Here is a 22,037-nt window from a genome sequence, read left to right on the forward strand (position 1 = left end):
TTGTGACTAGCGCAGCCATTACTTTAAACGGCTAATTGTTTTACATTTATTTATTTATTGCTTTTATTATGACTATTACTTTTTACGATGCTGTACAGTTTAAAGCAATCCCAAATACCCAATTGAGCGCATTCAAATATGGCTGCAAAAATCTTAATGCACCACAGTAGCGTGATTTGACGGTGTATGTTTCTCCCCGGAGTCATTTTGTCACTGTACCGCCCAAAAAGAGCGAGTTTGCGCTGTCCTCACTAGGAAGTGCGGAGAATTTTATGCGCTTTTTTTTCAGCTGGTGGTTATTTTTTCGTTGTTACAGTTTCAAAAGGCTGCCATAAATTGCCACAGCACGGGATAATAATCCGCCAGAGGCGTTACGGCAGATCTTTGAAAAATGCCCCGGAGAAAGGTGAGGCAGACTCAACCGTTAATGCAGATAAACAACAACATAACGTCATAGCTAATGTTAGCCGACATAGAGGTAAAAGCAAACAAACTGTGTGGGAAACAAACTTAAGGGGGCTGCAAGCTAAAAAACGTTCCTACAAGACAAAGTGAACGGCTTGTAGCATTCGTAGAATATCAGTGCTTATAGAATCGCATAAGTGAGCTGTCGATCTGCGGTTGCTATATGGCTAAGCTAGCTCAGGCTCATATTGCTGAGTTGCAAGAATATGTTGTTGTTTTTGAACCGTCGTTTCTTTCTAGTACCCAAATAAGAGTTTTAAACATGCTGGTAACTTTGTTCAAATTTGTAACGGCTGCTTAGTACAGTGGGAATCCCGAGCACACTTTAACGTAGGTAACAGCAGCAGCTTTAGCTTACTGATGAAAAAGCAATAGGCAGTTCTTGGGGTGCGAGGAGGAACGGGCGCCCGCACCAAAACAACAGCTGTGATTGGACGGACGCCTGACAAGCGTCGCGTTCATTGGTTCGCATTTTCTAACGCCCGCCTCCTTTTTAATTTAATTGGTCGTATGTAAATTGTGCGCGCAGCATCTTGTTATGAAGTTGTCAAACATAGTTTGCGGTAATAGCCCGTGCTGTACTGATGTTGTTTCTGATCTTTGGGTTTCTTTTTGGCTGTGTGAATTTTAAAAAGTAACTTACATTGTTATAAATTTACATTAATATTAAAAGACAATTAGTTAGCCTAATAACATGTTATTACTATTATTTTATTGCTGTTACGCTAACGTCCATAAAGCAGGATAACCACATTGGCCTGGATCTACCTCTCCATTTTTATCAAAGTCTGTAACTGTTCATTTGTTTTCATAAATAGTTAGCAAAACAATGAGAAAAGAATGGGAAGTGAATGTAACAAAGTAGTCACTGTTTCTACATTTCATTTAACATAAGTAAGGACAGATTAGAAAAGTAACTAAATAAATACTGTGACGATAATAATGGTTGTAATGAATTAAACAGAGAGAAATGTGCACATTGTTTGATCCTGTTTTCATACTTTTTGTGTTTGTTTTGTTTTTTAGGCTAGACCGAGATGACAGGGATCAGTTTGTGCAGTGATTGACAGCCCTCACTGCTTAATTAGTCTAGTGTGAACTGTCAGAATAAAACAACATTCCATTCATTATGCTTATTAGCTAACCTGGAAGTGTGCTGATTTGAACAAATTATCCTGAATCGTTAGGTGCTGGACTTCTAAACAAACCCAGTTGTTATAGGTTGTGCTTGGTACAATAGATTAGCTGTCCGGACCTCCCGTGGTGATACTGGTATTAGGCTTATCTGAAGTATTTACAAGTCCTTGGTGGGAAGAGGGGGTGAAGTGCCGGAGGAGATTTGAAGGGGGTGACGCTCCTCCCCCCAGAATGGGATCTTTGTTGGATTATCCTCTGGTAAAGAGGGAAAAAAAGTAACTTTGTCACACGCGGTTGTGTTGGTCGTCCATAGTTGTTGCTTCTAACAGATTGCTTCTAACTTCTAACTGCTGCTTTCCCAGAGGACCGCTGGCAGCAGCTCGGACGGGACGGAGGACTCGGACTTCTCCGCTGATGTCGAGCATGCTGAAGCTGCTGAGATTGTGCACAGACGCAGCAGCACACGCCTGACTCGCGCGTCTCTGCGACTCAGCCGAAGTTCACAAGGTAAACATTCACATTTGGACAGAAATACAAATTAGAAGAGAGATCACTTCAGTCACTGTTAACAAATTTTGAGCCAAAGGTTTGCACGAAAAAACTGACCAAAATAAAAATTGCATGAAATGGAAAAAACATAACTTGTTGACATAAAGGTGTACATCTATCCTTTTCACATTGTTTAGGTTACTGTGTAGCTTTTGGGTGTTCTGGAAGCATAAGAATCCAAGCATGCCTACATGCTGTGTAATTCTGTCTCTATAAGTAATATAAATTAAAGATGCATTCATTCAGAGTCCAGCCTGAGACTTTAAACCCTCCTCACTACACTGGTTTAGACATAGCTATTGTATATGGGCAGCCATAGAGGATGAATGGCTTTAGACAGACTGATCTCCCTCATCTCTCTCTCTCTCTCTCTCACACACACACACACACACACACACACACACACACACACACACACACACACACACACACACAATCACGCACACTCCCACCCCCGGGTGACCTCGTTTTGCTCTGGCTATCAGAGGAGATTTAAAACAGAGACTGACACTGTTTCCTCTGCTTTTTGTCAAGGAGAGTTGGCTACTCCTTCCTTGTCGCCCCCCCACCCCCACACACACACACAGACAGAAACAGCAAAGAGGCTATTTATCTGCAAAAACAAAGTGGATTCAAAGGTTCACTGCTTCTGTTTTGTGATGGGATTAGTCTCTTCATAGCCACTGAGGCCGTTTGCATCTTTTCTTTTCTTTTAACTTTTTCGTTTGGATTCAGTTACTGACAAACTGCTTACACAGTTAACGAAATCAGGCATTTCAGTCAAGTTTCTTCTTGGAAGAGGAGCAGAGTCCACTCAGGGCTCCAACAGCAGCAGATTTCATATGCTGATAATTTTTTCATGGTTTGGCAGAACCTTTCATTTTAATGCTTGAAAAGTACATTATAAAGTAACTGGTGATTACTCTTCTGTTGATTAATGAGTTGGTTGAGTAATCCCCTGAAAGGCCTCTTAAGTTATTTTACTGCAGTAAATAAAACACTTTTGACTGACTTCCCCTCTCTTCTGTAGATAACTGCAGCTCTCCTGTAACTGTGGGTTCTGATGACGCTCTGGACTCAGCCGTAGAGTCAGCGCCGACAGCTGTTGCAGCATCAGTCTTCTCCTCTGGGCGCAGGGTCACACGCAGCCAGCAGGGGGCGGCAAACACCACAGCCAAAAAATACCCACTACGGCAGAGCAGGTCGTCCGGCTCTGACACAGAGGCTCACGGTAAGATTGGTACAGTACTAGAATTCAGAACTGTCAAATGCTCTAAACATGCTCTAAACATTTTTTCTTATTAAAAGTTGAGCTTGGTCATTGCCACGCTCAACTTTAGTTAGAGGATGAATTTGCAGTGAGGAAAAAACGGGAAGGAGGGGTTCAGGGAGAGAAAGAAACAGGACAGGTGGAGAACGAGAGTGTTAGAAAAGCAAGAGGGCAAAAGAAAAGAAGGAAGAACATGAATGTGCAGCGGAGTCCATTTGACACCGTGATGCCATTCAGCTGATGTCACGAGGCTTGTCTGTGATCACGGTGTGTTCCTGCTTATAATACAACTAATATCTATCAGTAGATATCCTGGGCTTGTGTTTTGTCACTGAGATGAATGAATTACTTCATAGACACCAGGAACTGTTATCTAACTTCAGCGGATGCAGGATATGATCATCTGCAGGTTCAGGTTACTTTATTGTACCTGTAGAAAGGTTTGGTTTGCAGAAGGTTATTAGGCTGTTCATTTTAGCTTCATATATCAATTGTTATATACTGCACATTCAAACGTGCAAGTCAGTGGTGGTGGAGCAGAAAATGTTCTTAAATGGATGATTTAGTGACCCAGGTCTTAAAAATGAAAAAATATGGATATATTTAACTCGTTTTTTTTTCTGTGTTATAATCAGAGCACCATCTAGAAACTCCAGCACGTTGTTCTAACTGGACGATCTACTGGTACAATTTGTTATATTTGCTCAATCCAACATGAAAGTTAAATGAAATCAGGGAGTTTTATGTTAAAACGTATCCTACATGCTTTATCTTACAGTATTGTGTAACTGAGCTACATAGAAAACTGAACTATACAGAAATCATCACAAATTGTTTTTTGCAACTTGAAGTTTTTATTAATATTTGCTCAAATATGGGACATTGCAGGAGGGCTGGACATTTTTTGTATCTGTTTGAAATGACAAATTCTGATTCACTGTGATGAAGAAAAACCAGTGAAGCATAAAAACTTAAAAGCTATTTGATATATAAGCTTAAATTTTGATTATATAATGCTATGATTGTAAATTATAACACATAATTTCCTGAGGGATTAATAAAGTATGCTGAAATTAGGGCTGGGTGATATGGCCTAAAATCCATATCGCCGTATAATTTGAAGCCTGTGCTTTAACTATATATATCGTGATGTATTCGTTTCTTCTGTATATTGTATTTTCCGGTGCACTTAAAAGCCTTTAATTTTCTCCAAAAATCGACAGTGCGCCTTATGTATGAATTCTGGTTGTGCTTACTGACCTTGAACCGATTTCATGTGCTACACGGCGCTCAAACATCTGTCAAAAATGTTTTAGTACGACTTTGGTAAGCTACGAAGCCGCACCGCTTGATGGATTGTCGGAGAATTACAGCTACCGTAGTCAGGAGCCTCGTGGAGTAATCTATTCAGTTCAATTCAATTTTATTTATATAGCGCCAAATCACAACAAAAGTTGCCTCAAGGCGCTTCATACATACAGAGAAAAACCCAACAATCATATGACCCCCTATGAGCAGCACTTTGGCGACAGTGGGAAGGAAAAACTCCCTTTTAACAGGAAGAAACCTCCAGCAGAACCAGGCTCAGGGAGGGGCGGGGCCATCTGCTGTGACCGGTTGTCTGGGTCCTAAACTCCGTCTGTTCAGGTCCCACAAACAAACTCTGCGTCATCACTGAGAGTAAAAAACTGTCTAAATTCTTTCATCATCTTTCATCCATTTACCATTTACTGTAGTGACTGTGTGTTAAGTTCTGAGTGTTTCCAACATGTAGCTAGCATATCATTTAACCCTTTGCCTAAGCACCGTCTCGCCGTCTCACTGGACAGAAATCACTTGAGCTGCCGCTGGTGCTTTCATGCTGCTTCTACTGCGTCCGCTCTGTAGACACAGAGTTGGACTGACATGTTGGCTCGCCCTACATGAGTGAAAAACAGAAAAAGAAAAGTGTTGATGTGCCTGCTTCAATTGAGCCGCTGGGGTCTGTGAGCTCAGACACTGGTGCACTAATATGTTCCTTGATATTAGATTTTTCTTCGTCGTCGCAGGGTGTTAGCTAGCTGTGTATGTGGTGACAAAAGTTAACAGAGGCCTCCCATGAGATATAAGACAGTTGAAAGTTGGTGGCACGCAAAAATGATGTGACTTTTGTAAGAATGTCTGTTTGACATTTGACATGTCTTCGTTGTCACATTTGATTCAGTAGACATCAAACAAGGGGCGGATCGTGACGAGACCCCTCCTCGCACACCAACAGGCAACGCCCCGTCATCAGAGTCAGACATTGAAGTTTCCAGCCCGAGCAATGACCTCGTGTCTTCTAGCAACGACATTGTAGTTTCACAAGAGGAAGACGAGAGGTTAGCCAAAGAGCTGTCGCTCAAAGAGGCCGCCGCCCACGACCTTTCCCACCGGCCCAAACGACGGCGTTTCCACGAGAGCTACAACTTCAACATGAAGTGTCCCACACCTGGCTGCAACTCGCTGGGTGAGTGCACAGACTGGCACATACTTCACAGCATCGCTTCCTCTTCAGAGCATCTCCTCATCCTCTTCCCATTCCACCCCTTCCACTTCTTCCTTCGGTCTCTCTCAGGTCATCTCACAGGGAGGCACGAGAGACATTTCTCCATATCAGGATGCCCTCTCTACCACAACCTTTCTGCCGATGAATGCAAGGTACACGCACACACAAACACAAATAAACATGACGATACATCAACGGGGAATTCAGGATAAGAAGTGAGTGTGAAACTATGATGCTACGTGCTGTGATGTTCCTGCTGCGGGGTCAGTTGTGAGTTGTTGGTGGCAGACGGTGTTGATGTTTTGTCAGGGCAAGGCATCGACGCGCGACAAACAGGCCGAGGAAAGGACGCTGTCGCACCGTCAGGACGAGAACAGACACTCCACGAGAAACCAGGTAACGCGTGGACGGCACGCACGCAAGTAAACAAATAAAACATAAACAAGTCCATCAGTTCGTGCACATGCTTCTGTTAAGTCATTCCCTTTGTCAGCTGAACTCAGCCTAAGAATTTAGATGCAGTGGATTGTTACACAATGCTGTCTGTGTGTATGGGAGGGAATCCCCCCTCACCCACCCACCCACAAGACAGCACAACATCACTCTTAAAGCAGCAACACCTCCCATCATGCTGCGATTTGTCAGAATAGCAGGGTCAGAGGCAAAGTGATGAAGAGCTGCTGCTGGTAACTGGTAGGACCCCTCGCTGCCTGACTGTATCTGTAAAAGAGTAGCAGCAATGTGACTGCACTGTTACGCTTGTTTATTCTCTGCACTGGCTTCCCTCTGATCCCGAGTAAACCCAGGTCACATGCAGTAACGAATGATTACGCTTACACTTGGTTACCTCCTCTCTGTGGACGCACGGAAGGCCAAATGACATTTCCCTGGTTATGTTTATGACCGCTGCATTAATAAAGACACTTGGTTAAGGATTTATACTTTAAGCACATACGTTTGTTTTACCTTCCCGGTTATTTGTATTTGTCTCTGCTCTGTGAAAACTGTTTGGTTTCTGGAACACATTTGTAAAATTATAATTTTAGATAATTAGAATATAATTATAGATTGTGCTTGGATGATATGTGAAGTGTTGAATGATCATTTATATTGAGGAGCTGTTTTTGAAGTTAGTTACTACACATCAGATTAGTTACACTTATTTAATGTAATGAATGAATTATAATCATTTATCTGGTACTTTAGACTGAACTTGAGATATGACCCAATGAATGGGTTTTTAAAGGGCTAAACTACTGTTTGCATATTAGATCACATGGTTAACAACATGTCGTTATTTCTCCTGGCTGAAGGCTGATCAGCCAAACGCGGTTACATGCAGCCAGCATAATGCCAGGTCAGTTATACATCCTGTGGGACGTCAGTGCAGATGAGAAAAAAAAGAGATTTTTAGACAGTTTTGTGTTAAAAAAGCGATAAAGTGTCCATTTTAGGGTCTTATTATGTTATTTAAATCCTTTTATTATATTCATGGAGTCTACTAGTGGAACTGTGCGTGATTAACATTTCCAAATAGCACTTATTTGTCTCACGCTGCACCTTGGTGCAGCCACTTAGTTCATTATCTGAAAGAAGCAGTTAAGCTTCTCGCCCTTTAAAGTTACAGTGTGTAAAATCTCACCAGCAGATGTCAGGAGGTTGCAGATTGCAGTCAACTGAATTCTGTTTTCTTACGCCTCCCAATTTTAGTATATAGTTCTAGCTACGGTGGTCTCTGCAGGACAAAGACCTGCCCACCGTTCATTTTACTCCACATGTTAAATGCTGTTTGCTTCACGAGTCAATGTGCCGGGTGTCCATGGCTGTAAACTTTATGAAAGCAAGTCGATGAGCTGGTGATGACAGTGTTGATATCCTAAACATTTTTGTCAGTAAGCACTGTTGTTTTTGCCTCTGTTAGCTGCTGTTAGCTCATTGTAGTCTGTGGAAATAACACTGCTCCTGTGTATTTTTAAGGGATTCATTTTAAGTTCATGAGAAAGCATCAGTTTGTCAGAAGACATAATTACACACAAATCAGTGTTTATTTATGAGTACAATATTCTTTTTTATATCGATGACTTCTGAGCTTTTGACTCATAGACATTCTGTGAGTTTATTATTTAAAAGTTGGGGCATGTTTATTATGAGCATCACCTTTGTGTGAGTGTATATATAAGTGTGTTTTGTGTCCTCTCAGGCCCCTACAGAGCGTCAGCTGCGCTACAAAGAGAAGGTGACAGAGCTGAGGAGGAAGAGGAACACTGGCCTCAATAAGGAGCAGAAGGAAAAGTACATGGTAAGTGGATTAGATAAGAGTCGGTGTGTGTAATATATCACATATCATTTGATTGTACCGTCTTCTCTGGTCCCCGCTCACCACCAGGAGCACCGTCAGAGCCACGGAACGAGCCGCGAGCCTCTGCTGGAGAACATCACCAGTGACTATGACCTCGAGCTGTTCAGGAAAGCGCAGGCACGTGCCTCGGACGACCTTGTAAGAGAGAAAACTCATCTTCATCTCCACCCTTGCACTTTGTCTTCTTCCCTTTATTTTTGGCCTTATCGCTCTTCTTCTCTGTTGCAGTCTGCAGACCCTCCCCTGCAGCTGCAGGAGGCGTCTGAGATATTTTTGGTAGTTTGGGAAATCACTTCCTGTCATTCCGTGTTGGGTTTTTCCCCTTCTGTTCTGTCACTTTGTGGCCCATTCATTTGAAACAAAGCATCGTTATTCTCAAACATATCACATAGGATTTTGGAAGTATTTTGGTCTTTTAACTGCGTTGCTCTGGCGATACATTTCTTTACAGAGGTAAATGAATGACTAGCTTTTCAATTTCAAAACGAAGTCATCTTGAAAGCATCTAAGTTAGAATTGACATCACATATGTGTGTTTTTACTCTTTGCTTGCAACTTTAACAGTTATCTGATCATTTTTGTTGCTGACTATGTTTTTTATATTATATTAACAGTAGCTTGTTTGTTGATTCACTTCCTCATGAACAACATTTACACTCAAGTATTTTCTAAAGAAATTTGCTTCATACCTTTTTTTATTTGAATTCTTTTCTTTTTAGTTCTTCCTTTAAAATTTTCTTCCTGCATCGTTTTCTTTTGTTTTTCCTCCACTGAGGTTTCCCTGAGCGTGACCTTTGATTCGCCCGATCCTCTTCGACAAATAATTGAGATTTGTTTTCCTCTCTTTCTCTGCACGCCTGCCCTGTCTTCTTGTCCTCTCTGTACCTTGTCTTCCTGTCCCTTCCTGTCCTGGTTGTGCAGGAGAAGCTCCGTCTGGCTGGCCAGGTGTCGGAGGGCAGCAACATGATAAAGACCATTGTGTTTGGACGTTACGAGCTGGACACCTGGTACCACTCTCCATACCCAGAGGAGTACGCCCGCCTGGGGAGGCTTTACATGTGCGAGTTCTGCCTCAAGTACATGAAGAGTCAGACCATTCTACGCAGGCACATGGTGAGGCTCACCACTATCATTATTATCATCATTACATTAAAATAAGATAGATCGCAGCTGACTCTTACCAGATTAGCGTTGTTGGAGTCGCCTACAGTAGCTTGATAACTTCTCCCCCAACTTTCCACTGATTGGCTGTCACTCACAAACACAAGGTTTCAACAACAGGTGGGTGGGGCTTCTGTGCTGAAAGGCAGAACAGCATGACTGAGATGGACCATGTTAGGACTACGCATTCAACACTGTGCTAGTGTTTGAAGCAGGCTGAAGCCTGGCCTGTTGGCTCAGGGATGTGTGGCTCATACACTGACTTTGTTATCACAAACATTGGCTCATTTTTTAAAAACTGGTTTTAAGCAGTAATTCTCCAGGCTTTCAGAATATTGTTCAGTCTTTGCTTTTTCATTGCTTTTCAGTCCAGGTCTTCAGTTCAGCCAACAGCTTTAGATGTTCTAGATGTCAAGTTTGTAAAAACCGCACAAACTCTGATTTTGTCTTGCATACTGTACTCGTGTATGTTGGCAGATACTGCATTAAATTCCTGCACTCATTTCCAATTTTCCTGCAAATTACAAAGACTTGAGGTGGTCTGAGATTTGGCACGGTGCTGTAGGTCCCGCTGTTTTTGTGCACTGCAGTTTGGCTTCTCCTGTCATACTTAAAGTTGTCCTTATGCTTTAATTCTGTAATCAGTAAACGGGGGGAAAATATGCAAATGATTCCTCAAAGAGTTGAGCTTCAGTTTATCTCAGTCAAAGTATCTGATTGATTAGAAAGTATAAGGTGCCAGTCAGTGACACAGAGGTATCAAAGTGAGCCTGGGCTATTGTCTTAGACTGTCTCAGTGCCTCAGGTGCTCTATAATATTATTCCTACACCGTTTAGATAAAGTGTGTAACTTTGGCCTTTCTGAGACGTTCAGACTTTTTCTGTATTTAAGTGACAAGGCTGACGAGAACATTTTTCCAAACTGGGTGCTTGGCTGAAGTCAGGTGTTTGGAGCCTGACTGTCAGACAGATGAACTGCACAGCCACAGCACGGGCAGTGTTAGTGATTAAATATTAAAGCCTGAATATGGGGGGGGGGACAGAGCAGCTACAACTGAAATAAACACATAGATAAAATTAAAAAAACAATTGGCAAACACTGAAAAAATACTTTTTAAAATTATTTTTTATTTATTATTTTTAGTGTATTTTTAGAAATACTATATTTTTAGAATTTTGCACCAGTTGAAGATCTGAACAAAAGTTACGTTTTGTCTCAATTTCTTCATGTTTGTCTTTTTTGTTAAGGCCAAGTGTGTGTGGAAACACCCTCCAGGTGACGAGATTTACAGGAAGGGGAACATCTCTGTCTTTGAGGTGGATGGAAAGAAGAATAAGGTGAGAGAGTCTCAGTGGGAGAATTTTCCCACCAAATACTGACCTCTAAACTTGCTCTGCCAAATATTCTATCTAAACCTCACAGCAAGTCGGCAGGCAATGATAATGGCAGTTACATTTCGATTTAATGTACTTGAACTTTAGGCTAAATTTGTTAACAAGATCTTAATATTTCAAATCTAAAGGCCATTACACACCGAGTGCACTGTGAGGGGGAAACCAACAGAATTTAGAATTTGTAACACAGAAAATGTTGAGGTTTTGCTGGGAAAAAATGTCTAATGAGCGAATCCTGATGATTCAAAGGAAGAAACGGAGATTCTGGGTTCATCCAATGAATCCATCCAAATAATTACCTGCAAAAAAGCGCAGTCGAGGTGAACGGCTGCGATAGATTTTTTAACGCACCAAACATTTGCACATTTACACATCCGGTGTGACAGAAAGGCCTTAACAAGTATTTCCTCCCTGTGGAGGAAGGCAGGCTGTACGTGACTGAGGTGTGGAAGACTCTTAATGTATTTATACCTGATGGGTAACGTGAAGTCACGAAAGTCAGTGCAGGATTGTTTGACTGGCTAAAACTTCACACACGATTGGTTTTGCTGTGCGACTTCTTCACGTTGTGCTTTCTGCAGATTTACTGTCAGAATCTGTGTCTGCTGGCGAAACTCTTCCTGGACCACAAGACTCTGTATTATGATGTGGAACCGTTCCTTTTCTATGTCATGACTGAAGCTGACAACACAGGGTGCCACCTTGTCGGATACTTCTCCAAGGTAACTCCAGAGTATTTTACGTGACTGAACTCTTCTTGAAAATAGGGAGTGTTAACAGAGTTTGCAGAGAATGACTACAACAAATCACAAATGTCTTTACTACGAAGTGCGAGCTGAATTTAAAACCGTGTTTCTGATGAAGTTCCACACAGTCTGTAATGTCAGCTGCTCTGTGATGTTGGGCCAAAGGAATCAGATCAGAGATGATGCATTTTCATACTGCTGCAGCCTCCATAGTCCTGCTATGAGCTTTGATTCAGCCTGTTACCTTCATGCGTTCATTCTCCTCCCATAGGAGAAAAACTCCTTCCTGAACTACAACGTATCCTGCATCCTCACCATGCCGCAGTACATGAGGCAGGGTTACGGCAAGATGCTCATAGACTTCAGTGAGTACCCATTTTTCCCTCTTAAATGTAAACGAGCTCACACACTGGCCAGAGATTCTGCACAGCGCTACACGGTAACAGCAGGTGTAGGAGCTTCAGGTCGTTCCTAAGTGTAGCCATCCAAAGCACTGCTCTCTCGGTTTGTCCTGCCAGGTTACCTGTTGTCCAAAGTAGAAGAGAAGGTGGGCTCACCTGAGCGGCCCCTGTCGGACCTGGGACTAATCAGCTACCGAAGTTACTGGAAGGAGGTGCTGCTGCGCTACCTGAACAACTTTCAGGGCAAGGAGATTTCCATCAAAGGTCAGAAAGTTCAAAATGCTGGATGGAGAAAGACAAATATCTGACTTCTAGTTGATTCTGTTTGATTATGGCTGCTGGTCAAAAAGCTTATAAAATACAGTGTAAGACACAAGAACAGCTCCTGAGACTGTGTGTGTGTGTGTGTGTATATGTGTGTACATGTGTGTGTATATATGTGTGTGTGTGTATGCACGCATTCAAGCGTGGCCACTTTTGTGAATGGGTCAGAGAGCACTGCAGCCATATCGAGTCAATGTACTGGTGATAAATGAAGGCGGGCGCACGCGAGGCTTCCCCTGTGGTTTTCTGCCAAAGAAGCGGTGACTCAGAGGAAGCGAGGAACGCCCTGCTCCCATGGTGCATCGCGTTTGTTTGCGCTGCTCGTTTCTGCTTCTGTGATTAAAAACAAACAGTGCAGCCACACGCTCACATCTGTGTAAGGCATTAAGGCACAGCAGTGCTTTAAGTGACACCGGCCTCAAACACACGACACATTCATTTTCCTTGTCTTCATGTTGCAGTCCAGCTCACATGCTGCTTGTATTTCCTTCTTTATATGGAGGATTTTGGAATATTTGAAGTTATTCACACCTCTGTTTACTAGCTTACACTTGTATTGTTTCATGGTGCTTATGCATCCTTTGCATTTGATGGGATTGACATCATCATTTACCAGCACTATAATCATCACGTTGTGTATTCTAAAGTTTTAAATAATTTCACTTCAATACCAAATATTGTGTTTCGTTGTTACCCCTCTGCTGTAACAGGCTGGTGGGGTTTTATATTCACAGACACCCAAGTTTGTGAATGCAGTAACTCGAGAACGATGTTCGATATCTTAGGTGTATCCCTAAAAATCTCAGGCGGGGTTGAATCTCAGTGACCTCATCCTCAAGGTCAGGGGTCAGAGGTCAAGTTTTCATGAAACTGTTGTCAATGCAAAAAGTTGAGAAGGACGTGACGTAGGATCTTGAAAATGCTAGCTACCATAGGTGTATCTAATTGGAGGTTGGAAGCACTGACACGCCAGTATTTGATAGGAGTTACTTTTCATAAATGACGACTTCACCGCGAGCGCCCTTCAGTGCAATCTGTTTGACACGCGGAATAAAGAAGAATGTGACTAAACAGTGAATGGTTCAGTGATAACACTCTGTTCCTTCACTTCTGAGCATCTTTTTGTCCTCTTTTATTTGTATTTTTTCTTTTGAACTCAGAATGTCTTCTTGTTATTTTGAATCTAGGAAAATGTCTCCAGCTCGCACAGGGTGATGACAGTGACTCTTCTCAGTCACCCCACTCTGCTGCTCTGTGTGTCCCTGTGCCACAGATAGTAAAGTTACATCTGAGCTTTCTAAAGACCTGAAGGGAATATTTTAATGAAAAAAAACTTTTAAATATGAATTTTTTAAAGATGTTTTTTATGGGTGTAATGAATGCAGGGAAATGATTTGAAAGCTGCTGATGATTCATCCTCAGTTTTCTCTCACTTTTATGTTCACAGAGATCAGCCAGGAAACTGCAGTGAACCCGGTGGATATAGTCAGCACACTGCAGTCCCTCCAGATGCTTAAATATTGGAAGGGGAAGCACCTGGTTTTAAAGAGACAGGTATGAAACACAGCCATGCCGTTGTCTCTGTTTAGTAGATTAGCCACTCTCTCCCAATTAGCAGCTGGTTGTTGTTTATGATTCTAATAACCAGGGTTCCTTTGCGGGGTGTTTCCTTCTTCCTTTAAAGGACCTTATTGATGACTGGAAGGCCAAGGAGACCAAACGTGGTAACAGCAAGACCATTGACCCCACAGCCTTAAAATGGACCCCACCCAAAGGGACGTAGAGGAGCTACCAATACACACACTCCAAAAACACACAGTCACGCACAGATCCTCCTCTGTACACGGGCATGCTCACAGACGCTGAGTCTAAACCCTCACTCACTATTGTACGAAACGCTTTCAGCGGCTACAGCGCAGTCACAGACATGGACAGTTGCTACTCTGGGTTCAAGTAACCACAACATTAGTCCACAGGTAGGATTCCTGTTAAAAGAATTGTTTGGACATTTCCCTAAAATTTGAATTAGAAAAATAAGGAAAATCCATATGAGTCTGGGAATGACTTCTCAGACACTTAACTGTGTGTTAGTAAAAACCCTGAGTTGCCAGGTGTTTAATAGCAAGCGATCAGGAACGACGTCCTTCTGAAAGGAAAGCTACATAAATAAAATATGTAAAGGAAGAGGGCTAATGAAAAGCAATGTTTAATTTCTGTGAGCGGGAAAACTACATTTAGATGTATCTCGAGCAATAAGCAGTGAAATAAAGACAGATTACAGAACAGGTCCTAACATACAACATCCAATACAGTACTTAACACATTTATTAAAAGGAAATATAAATTTGCTTTATTTGTGGCGGGATGCTGACAAATTAAATAATTAATTAATAATTAATGATTCAAATCTTGTTTTATTACTCTTTTGATAGGGGTAGACATTTTTACGACAAAGCAACACCGGGGTTGTCGCTGTCTTTTCATTTTTTGTGCATTACATGCGCTATGCTAAAGCTAGCAACAACAGCTGCTTAAAGTTAGCTGGTTTGTTTGGGCCAAAAGTGGGCATTTAAAAAATAATATGGTGAAAAATAGGAATGATATTCAGTCACAATTTTAAATATTTATTTCCCTGTTCAGGATGTAGAACGACCCTTATCTCATGGCAGCCAAAATAGCTACACTCCCCTGTATAGTATTTTATAAGCTAGCAAAAACCACTACTAAAGTTAGCTGGTTAAGACTTTCCTGAAAATGGGCATTTTGGGAAAAATGGCAAAAATAACACAGATATTCAATAAAACTGATGAATATTTCTTGATTAAACAGTATTTTATAAGCTAACTAGCTAGCTATAAACTATTGATGTTGAGTTTAGCTAATTAGCTTTTGATTAGCTTTTGCTATAAATTATTTTTTTAAAGTGGGGGATAACGTGAGAATGTTATTCAATACAATATTGAATGTTGGATTGTTCTGATGAAATGGGCTTTGAGTTTTATGTAGCTTTAACATTTTCACAAATGCAGTTATACATTTTACACAATAGAACAGACAGGTTTTATTATACACTGACCACAGCCACTATTCATCTTTAGGTTCTTTTGACGTGTGTATACGTAGCATGGCCGCTGATAGCTTCTTGACCTCATTTGTTCTCTGCAAAGTGAAGGTAATCGTGCATCGTTAGCGCACCTTCTCCCAGACACTTAATTAGCACGGCGCACCAGGCCCGCTTGCTAATCCAATCAGTGGCATGTGGTATCAAATCTGCAGTGCATTTCAGTCTGTCATTGAGACAAAATGCAGGTCGACAACACTTTGACTTGTGTAAACGTGTTTTTGCAGACACAGACCAGCTGGTTGTGATTAAACAGGACCATGTCTGGGCTTGCATGTAATACTGCCATCCGCATGATTAAATGGAGAGTTTTCAAACAAACTGGAGAAGAAATAAGGTTGATCATTCCTCTGGGACGAGTGATGAAATCTAAAGAAAGAAAATGTCCAAAAGTATCAAACCACAGTGAACAAACAACACTATGTAAATTAGTGTTCACATGTTTGACACATACACAGGTGAAAAGTAGTGAAAAGTGATTTGATCTAACTTAACTTAATGCATTTTATCAACTAGATGCAGTATTGAAAAGCTAATAAGGTTTTAGGTCAGGTGTTTTACCTTACGGCCTTGTGGCTGTTTGAACCCAGAGCCGATCAGTAACAGAGCTTCTCATGCAACAAAGCCTCACATTGTGTCCAGCATTTAACCCCGTCTCATCCATCTCTTGGTTAGCAAAAAGCTATAGCTGCCACTGGCCACGTTTGTACCGTCACCAAGGAGGAACCTACCCACGATGTGTGTTTTTGTGTGTTTTCCGTTTGTTTTTGTAACTCATGTTTTAAGACTTTTCTCTCAGTTGTGTCTGCAGTTTCATTTTTTATCAGTTTATAGAGTTTGGGAGCTCTTGTGTGCTTTGTTTGGTTTTGTTAAAGTTCTCAATGATTTTCATACTTTTTCTACCTCTGAGGTTTTACCACTGTATAAAAAGCTAAAATGGCGCATTAAGCTTCTGGTTTTGTTTTGTTTGGGGTTTTTTGTTGTTGTTTTTTAGTTTTTGTGTGTGTATTAACGTGAAAATAATGTAGATGTTACTGCCCAGCAAGTGTTTTGGGGTTTTTTATAGATTTTTTTTTTAAATAGCCTATTTATATTCTTAAAAAAACCACATTAACTACATAGAGCGTAAACAAGCGTAGAGGAATCTCTCCTTTCTAGGGAACTGATTTCCTTGTGAATCAAATATTTTAAAAAATCTAAAAAAACATTGTACGTGCTTTTGAATGTGTCTACAAGCTCCTGGGAAGTACAGGAAGAACAATCCAGAGCATTTCCCCACCAACAAAGGCGATGAGTCATTTACATTTCAGAGATTTATTCCATGTTATCAAAAGTGACGTGATTGAGTCAAAACATGTCACTGTGCACATTGTCACTACCTATTACCACCATAGTTGATGCTGTGAGCTGTTAGAAAAGGGCAGCCTTGTTGTGTAAGCTCAATAAGCATGGTTGGCAGCACTTTAAATTTTTTTAATTTGTTCTATATGATTGATTAAAATATTATTTTAATTCTATTGACAATCTCTACATTTATTGATCTGGATCAACATGTTGAAGAATTTTAATCAGCATTTAATGTTTTGGTAAAGGAGTAGCTGGCTGTTATTATCAAATATGGATCTGTGAACATTGATCTGTGATCGATATCTCTCTCGCGCCTGTTCGGTAAATATGAAGCTGCAGGCAGTTCGCTTATCTTAGACTGGAAACTGGGAAATAGCCATTCTGGCTCGAGCAAATAACCGACTTTAAAACAGGAAATTCACTTTTTGTTCAGACTAAACATCTGCTTGGTCCAACAGAGGATTCACATACATCCTAACAATCCTCAGTTTAGGTAACTGAAGGAAATACATATTTAAACACTGAGTGGCTGCAGGCACTAAAAGCGAAACAAGCTAGCAGTTGTAAAAATACTACTTGTAGTTTTTTGTTTGTTTTTTACCAAACAGACACGGGGGTGGTTTCAATCGTGCCGTCTAACACTTGGTAAGAGTCAGAAACATTGTGCATAAGTTTAGACAGCAGTTGGCTGTGAAATTAGAGGTGTGTTGCCAACAATGTCACATTGAATCAACCATTATCTTTTTTATTTTTATATTTTTTCCTGTAGCTTTTGTGTCACATTTGAGCCATTTTCTTTTCCCGACTGCGGCTTAAAGTTACATTTCTTCTTGTGTTGAAACAACTGTTGCCTTTAAAGTTCATTAGTTTAAAAAAATCAATGTATTTTTGTCCTGTTTTATATACTGATCGTTTCTGTGTACGGGTTATCTGCATTTTACATATTAATACATATTTGTGTTATCCGGTGGTTAATGTGGTTAAATGCACTGTCATTGGGTCGTACAGCACAGGGCAACAGTGCTAACAGACACTCCATTTATCCTTTTAGCATGAGCTCTCAATAAATCACTCACAAATGTGCTGCTGCCTGAATTTACTTGTTGGTAGGTTGTTTTGTTTTTTTTAACTCATGTGCATTAACAGCAAAGTGCGCTTACTTACCATTTTCTCCTCTCTTTTTTTTTTGCCTTTAAATGAATTTCCAATGAATAAAAAGCATCCTCAAACACTCCTGGCTACAGTGTTCCATACATGATTGGGATACTTGTGCTCTCGAGGTCTTTTTTGGCTGAGATGACTGGTAAGCAAAAGGCTTTGGTTTCAGAGAAAATATTATAGAGGAGGGGTTCCTTTTTTCAGGCCTCCATTATGCTGATATTTAAGAGTCTTACAAGAAGAAATCCCATCATAAAGGGTGTACTCTTTTCCTTCTTGCCTGAGCAGAAAATGGACCTAATTATAATGCTGAAAACAGCCCATTAAATCTGTAAATAACTGGAGTGTTTTGAACTTTAGAAAAAAAAATCAAATTTACCCGTGTGTGTAGGGTCCTTGTTTTCAAGAAACCTGTCATGACGTTGTTGTGCTTGTGTCTATTTTCCAATCACCTCTTCATTCCTCCCCTGGTGCCAATGGCAGCTATAGATGGACAGTTTTAGAGCATTTTGCTGGTTACTAACGCACCCATATGCTATCACGACTCCCTGGAGAAACAAAGATGCATTCCTTTGCCTTTCATAGGTCACCAGAAAGCTGTTGTTGTAGTGCTACCTATTTAAACTACTCACACAAAGAAGTGACACAAAAGTAGCGTGACATTGCTGTGTAGCTCAGTTGTGCTTTTGTACCTGCTTCTCCTCTTTGCCTTCCTCTTCAATAAAGACAAATGGTGAAACAAACAGATTTCGCCTCATGTGTTGACTGTGTCCCGAACAGCATCCTTAAAGGTTTAAGGATTGTTTAGGCTCGGTCAGTTTGCTCAGCTAATAAGGAACTTATAGACAAAACTTATATGTCTCGTGCTTGTTTAAATAACTAAATATGCAATGCCACTGATAGCTTAAAGGGGCATTTCAGCAATAGCAAGTATCTACTGCATGTCTAACCTGACTAAATAAATCCTGGCACTACTGCGGTCATGTCGGCTTTGAAGAAGATGATCGAGTTTTATCCACGCTGGAGACTGAAAATCAAGATATCCCACATCCACAAGAACACAATTGGCAGAAAAAAATAACAAAACTGCACAAAATACAATTAATTTTAAAAAAAATTGCAAAAATCCAACAAACATCGGATCATAAAACTTAAAGAGCTACAAAGAGAATGTAGGTCTGTGGTTTGAGTTTATTCGGTTTGAATAGCGCTGCTGAAACCAGTTCTACCCAAGCAGGTGGTTTCATTGGAGAGCATCTGAAATTAAAATGTCAATTTATTGTTAATTGTTGTTACAACACTTAAATGAGAGATGTGTGGTTTGGAGGCTTTACAAAGGAATACCACACGAGGGCTGTTAATTGTTTAAGGGAATCCATCCAAGCTTTTCCTTCAGAGCTCAAAGAAGCATGATGACATACGGGGTTTAAGTGATGGAGTGTTGTTTGGGCAGCATGAATGTCTTCATAGGCCAGGACAGTTATGGAGACTGACTGCACAATAATACTACAGCTGGAAAATGAAAGACAACATTTCTGTACGGTGCAGTGTTTGAGCCCCGTGTTGAACATGAATCTCAAATGTACGTTTTTCACACGCTATTAAAAAAATATAGTTATAAGATCCATTTATTTTATTTGCACAGGATGTAAAGGTTTTCAAAAAGATTATTTTAAGATCCTTTCTGCATTTATGCTGATTTTGAGCTGCCAAAGAGAGATTGAGGGGATTAAGATAAATCAGGGCCTGCAGGCTCTTTCTAGCATATATTATTGTATCATCAGTTAAAAAGAAGGTTGAACATAAAGTGTTGGTTTGGAATAACAATGTCATTATTATTAGATTAAATAACTGGATCAAGAACAGATCTCTGTGGTGCCTCAAAATGTTTAAAGAGCAGAACTGACTCAGAGTTGTAACACTTGCTAATTCCACACATGAGGGAGATGATAGGAGACCTTTGATCTTTGATCTGCTCTTTTTCCTGGTCACGCTTTCATGTTAGTTAGATGCAAAGATGTAACATGTGATTTATTCATTGTAATATCTTTACAGAGGGCCGATGCAGGGGAAAAGAATGTGCCTGTCAGTGTTTTAAATAAAACATCTGTTACCAAATGTTTATTTCGGTTGCAAATTCTAAATATTTATTAATTAATGAATTAATTTACTTATTTACTTATTAGATAAGCTAATGTAGCCTAAAGCAGAGCTGAATATTAGTGTGGTTCCCTGTAAATACACTTAAAAATGCCCTCGTATACTCAGGGTTTCTATTCCACTTTTATTTTAGTGAGTTTAAATAACAATAGGTAATAACAATTAACACCAAACATCTTTTTTGCTTATTTCTAATTATTAAAACGTAAATTAAGAATTAGTGGACCAGTAGGGGTCATGAACACGAGAGAATGATATTCTGCAAGTAATGCATGACAGAGAAAGAAAGCACACTTAGATAATGAAATCATCTTTAATTATTCTGGCACAAACTGAGCGAACCCTTTGAAAAGACACGAGACTTACATATGCATTAAGTTTAAATGTGGCAAGATATCATCAGCTACAACATACAGCAGTGCAGTTCATCAGAGATCGACGGGAGTGAAGTTAGCGATTTTTAAAAGCATTTATTTCAGCTCATTGTAACAGGTGTTTGGACCGTGTCAGTCAAAGTGCATCATACTCAGTGTCCTGTTGGTCAACAACGGATGGCTGAATAAGACGTTATAACTGAAATGGAGTTTGGTTTATGAGTGATTCTCTTTTCTTTTTTTGTCTTCAGTAAGAGTCAGATTTAAATTCTTCTTCCATGTCTGTAAAACAGAAAGAAAACAGCAAAAGCAAATATTAGAATGAACATTTTGATTTGATTATAATCAAGCTTGAAAATCACTTTTTAAATGGCAGATTCAAACATGATAACAGAGCCGCTTCTCTATCTAAAGAGTTATGCAAAGCAAACATTATATACAAATAGAAGTGGCTGTAGCCGGACATTTACCTCCTAAACTCCTTCTGCCCATGAGTCCAACAAACATCTCCCCTTTATTTCCTGTAAAAACAAAACAACACACAGAGAAAGAGGAACACAAAGATTTTTAGGCTCGCTACCAAAATAAAACAATAAAGAAAAGTTGAACTCTAATCTGTCTTACTCACTTTTCCTGCCCAGTCTCACAGCGTGGGAAACACCTGAAACAAGCAAGAGATAAAGAAGTCTCGGGTATTACAGGAAGCAAAAAGGACTGTGGAGCACATCATCAACTCTAAACCATGCAGTACAATTATGAGCTGGTTTATTTGCTCACCTGAGCTTCTTCCCATCAGACCGTGGAACTGCTGCGCTTTGGACCGCTTGATGAGATCTGCCAGACGAATGGTTATTCCTCTCTCCACTGGGTAACCCTGCTTACACACACACACACACACACACACACACACACACACACACACACACACACACACACACACACACACACACACGTACATATAGTACAATAAGTTATTGCTGATATAAATACTAGGATCTAGTCAGATTGTGGAAATAAGCAGAAATGGGAGTATTAAGCACTGCATACACTCTTTCTTTGTGTCTCATAAAAGTCTGTTACAAAATTCTTCACCAGCATCTGGACTAAAGGTCACCACATACTATAGATATACCACACCAAACACACCAAACACTATTTGTAGTCGTGGAGACTTCATAACCCTGTAATACATCTACTTTTCAGACTTCTAAAATGTTTCCGAATGACACATCTTAGCTATAAGAATTGCTCGTGAACATGGCTTTGAAATGTTTTGCCACAGAAACAGAGACATTAGCTGAGACTCCAGCTGTTAAATATGGTAATAAACACGCCATCTGTGCCGGCTAGGCCTTCATTTTTATGCATCAAATCGCAAATAAACCACCGCAGATTTTCTTATTTCGGAGGCATGTGATTCAGCGGATCTGCAGATGTGTCCCAAACAGCCAGATTACAGAAAATTGCACACACAACAACAGAACACTGAGGCTCGCCACACTCACGTAGTAGATATAAAGCACAGCATCACGCGTGAATTTAT

General features: G+C 40.4%; 1 protein-coding gene across 3 annotated transcripts; it reads left to right on the forward strand.

The window, feature by feature from the left end:
- Nucleotides 1–208: 208 nt before the first annotated feature.
- Nucleotides 209–18,707, forward strand: LOC120736952 (histone acetyltransferase KAT7-like). 3 transcript variants are annotated; one of them, XM_040037360.1, is made up of 15 exons: nucleotides 209–406; nucleotides 1,965–2,109; nucleotides 3,182–3,382; nucleotides 5,625–5,909; nucleotides 6,018–6,100; nucleotides 6,258–6,344; nucleotides 8,149–8,247; nucleotides 8,335–8,445; nucleotides 9,229–9,420; nucleotides 10,717–10,806; nucleotides 11,445–11,585; nucleotides 11,881–11,974; nucleotides 12,128–12,274; nucleotides 13,782–13,888; nucleotides 14,019–18,707. In XM_040037360.1, exons 1-15 carry the CDS (start codon nucleotides 392–394, stop codon nucleotides 14,115–14,117), a joined length of 1,896 nt encoding a protein of 631 aa, XP_039893294.1. In that variant the 5' UTR covers nucleotides 209–391; the 3' UTR covers nucleotides 14,118–18,707. The 3 variants fall into 3 exon arrangements, with proteins under 3 accessions (XP_039893294.1, XP_039893296.1, XP_039893295.1); XM_040037362.1 differs by having other exon boundaries at nucleotides 8,335–8,424; XM_040037361.1 differs by having other exon boundaries at nucleotides 210–406; nucleotides 5,628–5,909.
- The last annotated feature ends 3,330 nt before the right edge of the window (nucleotides 18,708–22,037 follow it).

Source organism: Simochromis diagramma, unplaced genomic scaffold (assembly GCF_900408965.1).
Source record: "Simochromis diagramma unplaced genomic scaffold, fSimDia1.1 OVJJ01000516.1, whole genome shotgun sequence".
NCBI classification, from domain to species: domain Eukaryota; kingdom Metazoa; phylum Chordata; class Actinopteri; order Cichliformes; family Cichlidae; genus Simochromis; species Simochromis diagramma.

Excerpts from the sequence above, each read along its gene's own strand:
- LOC120736952 (XM_040037360.1), top strand. Across the intron at positions 9,421-10,716 it reads CCATTCTACGCAGGCACATG|GCCAAGTGTGTGTGGAAACA; the intron begins GTGAGGCTCACC and ends TTTTTTGTTAAG. Across the intron at positions 12,275-13,781 it reads CAAGGAGATTTCCATCAAAG|AGATCAGCCAGGAAACTGCA; the intron begins GTCAGAAAGTTC and ends TTATGTTCACAG.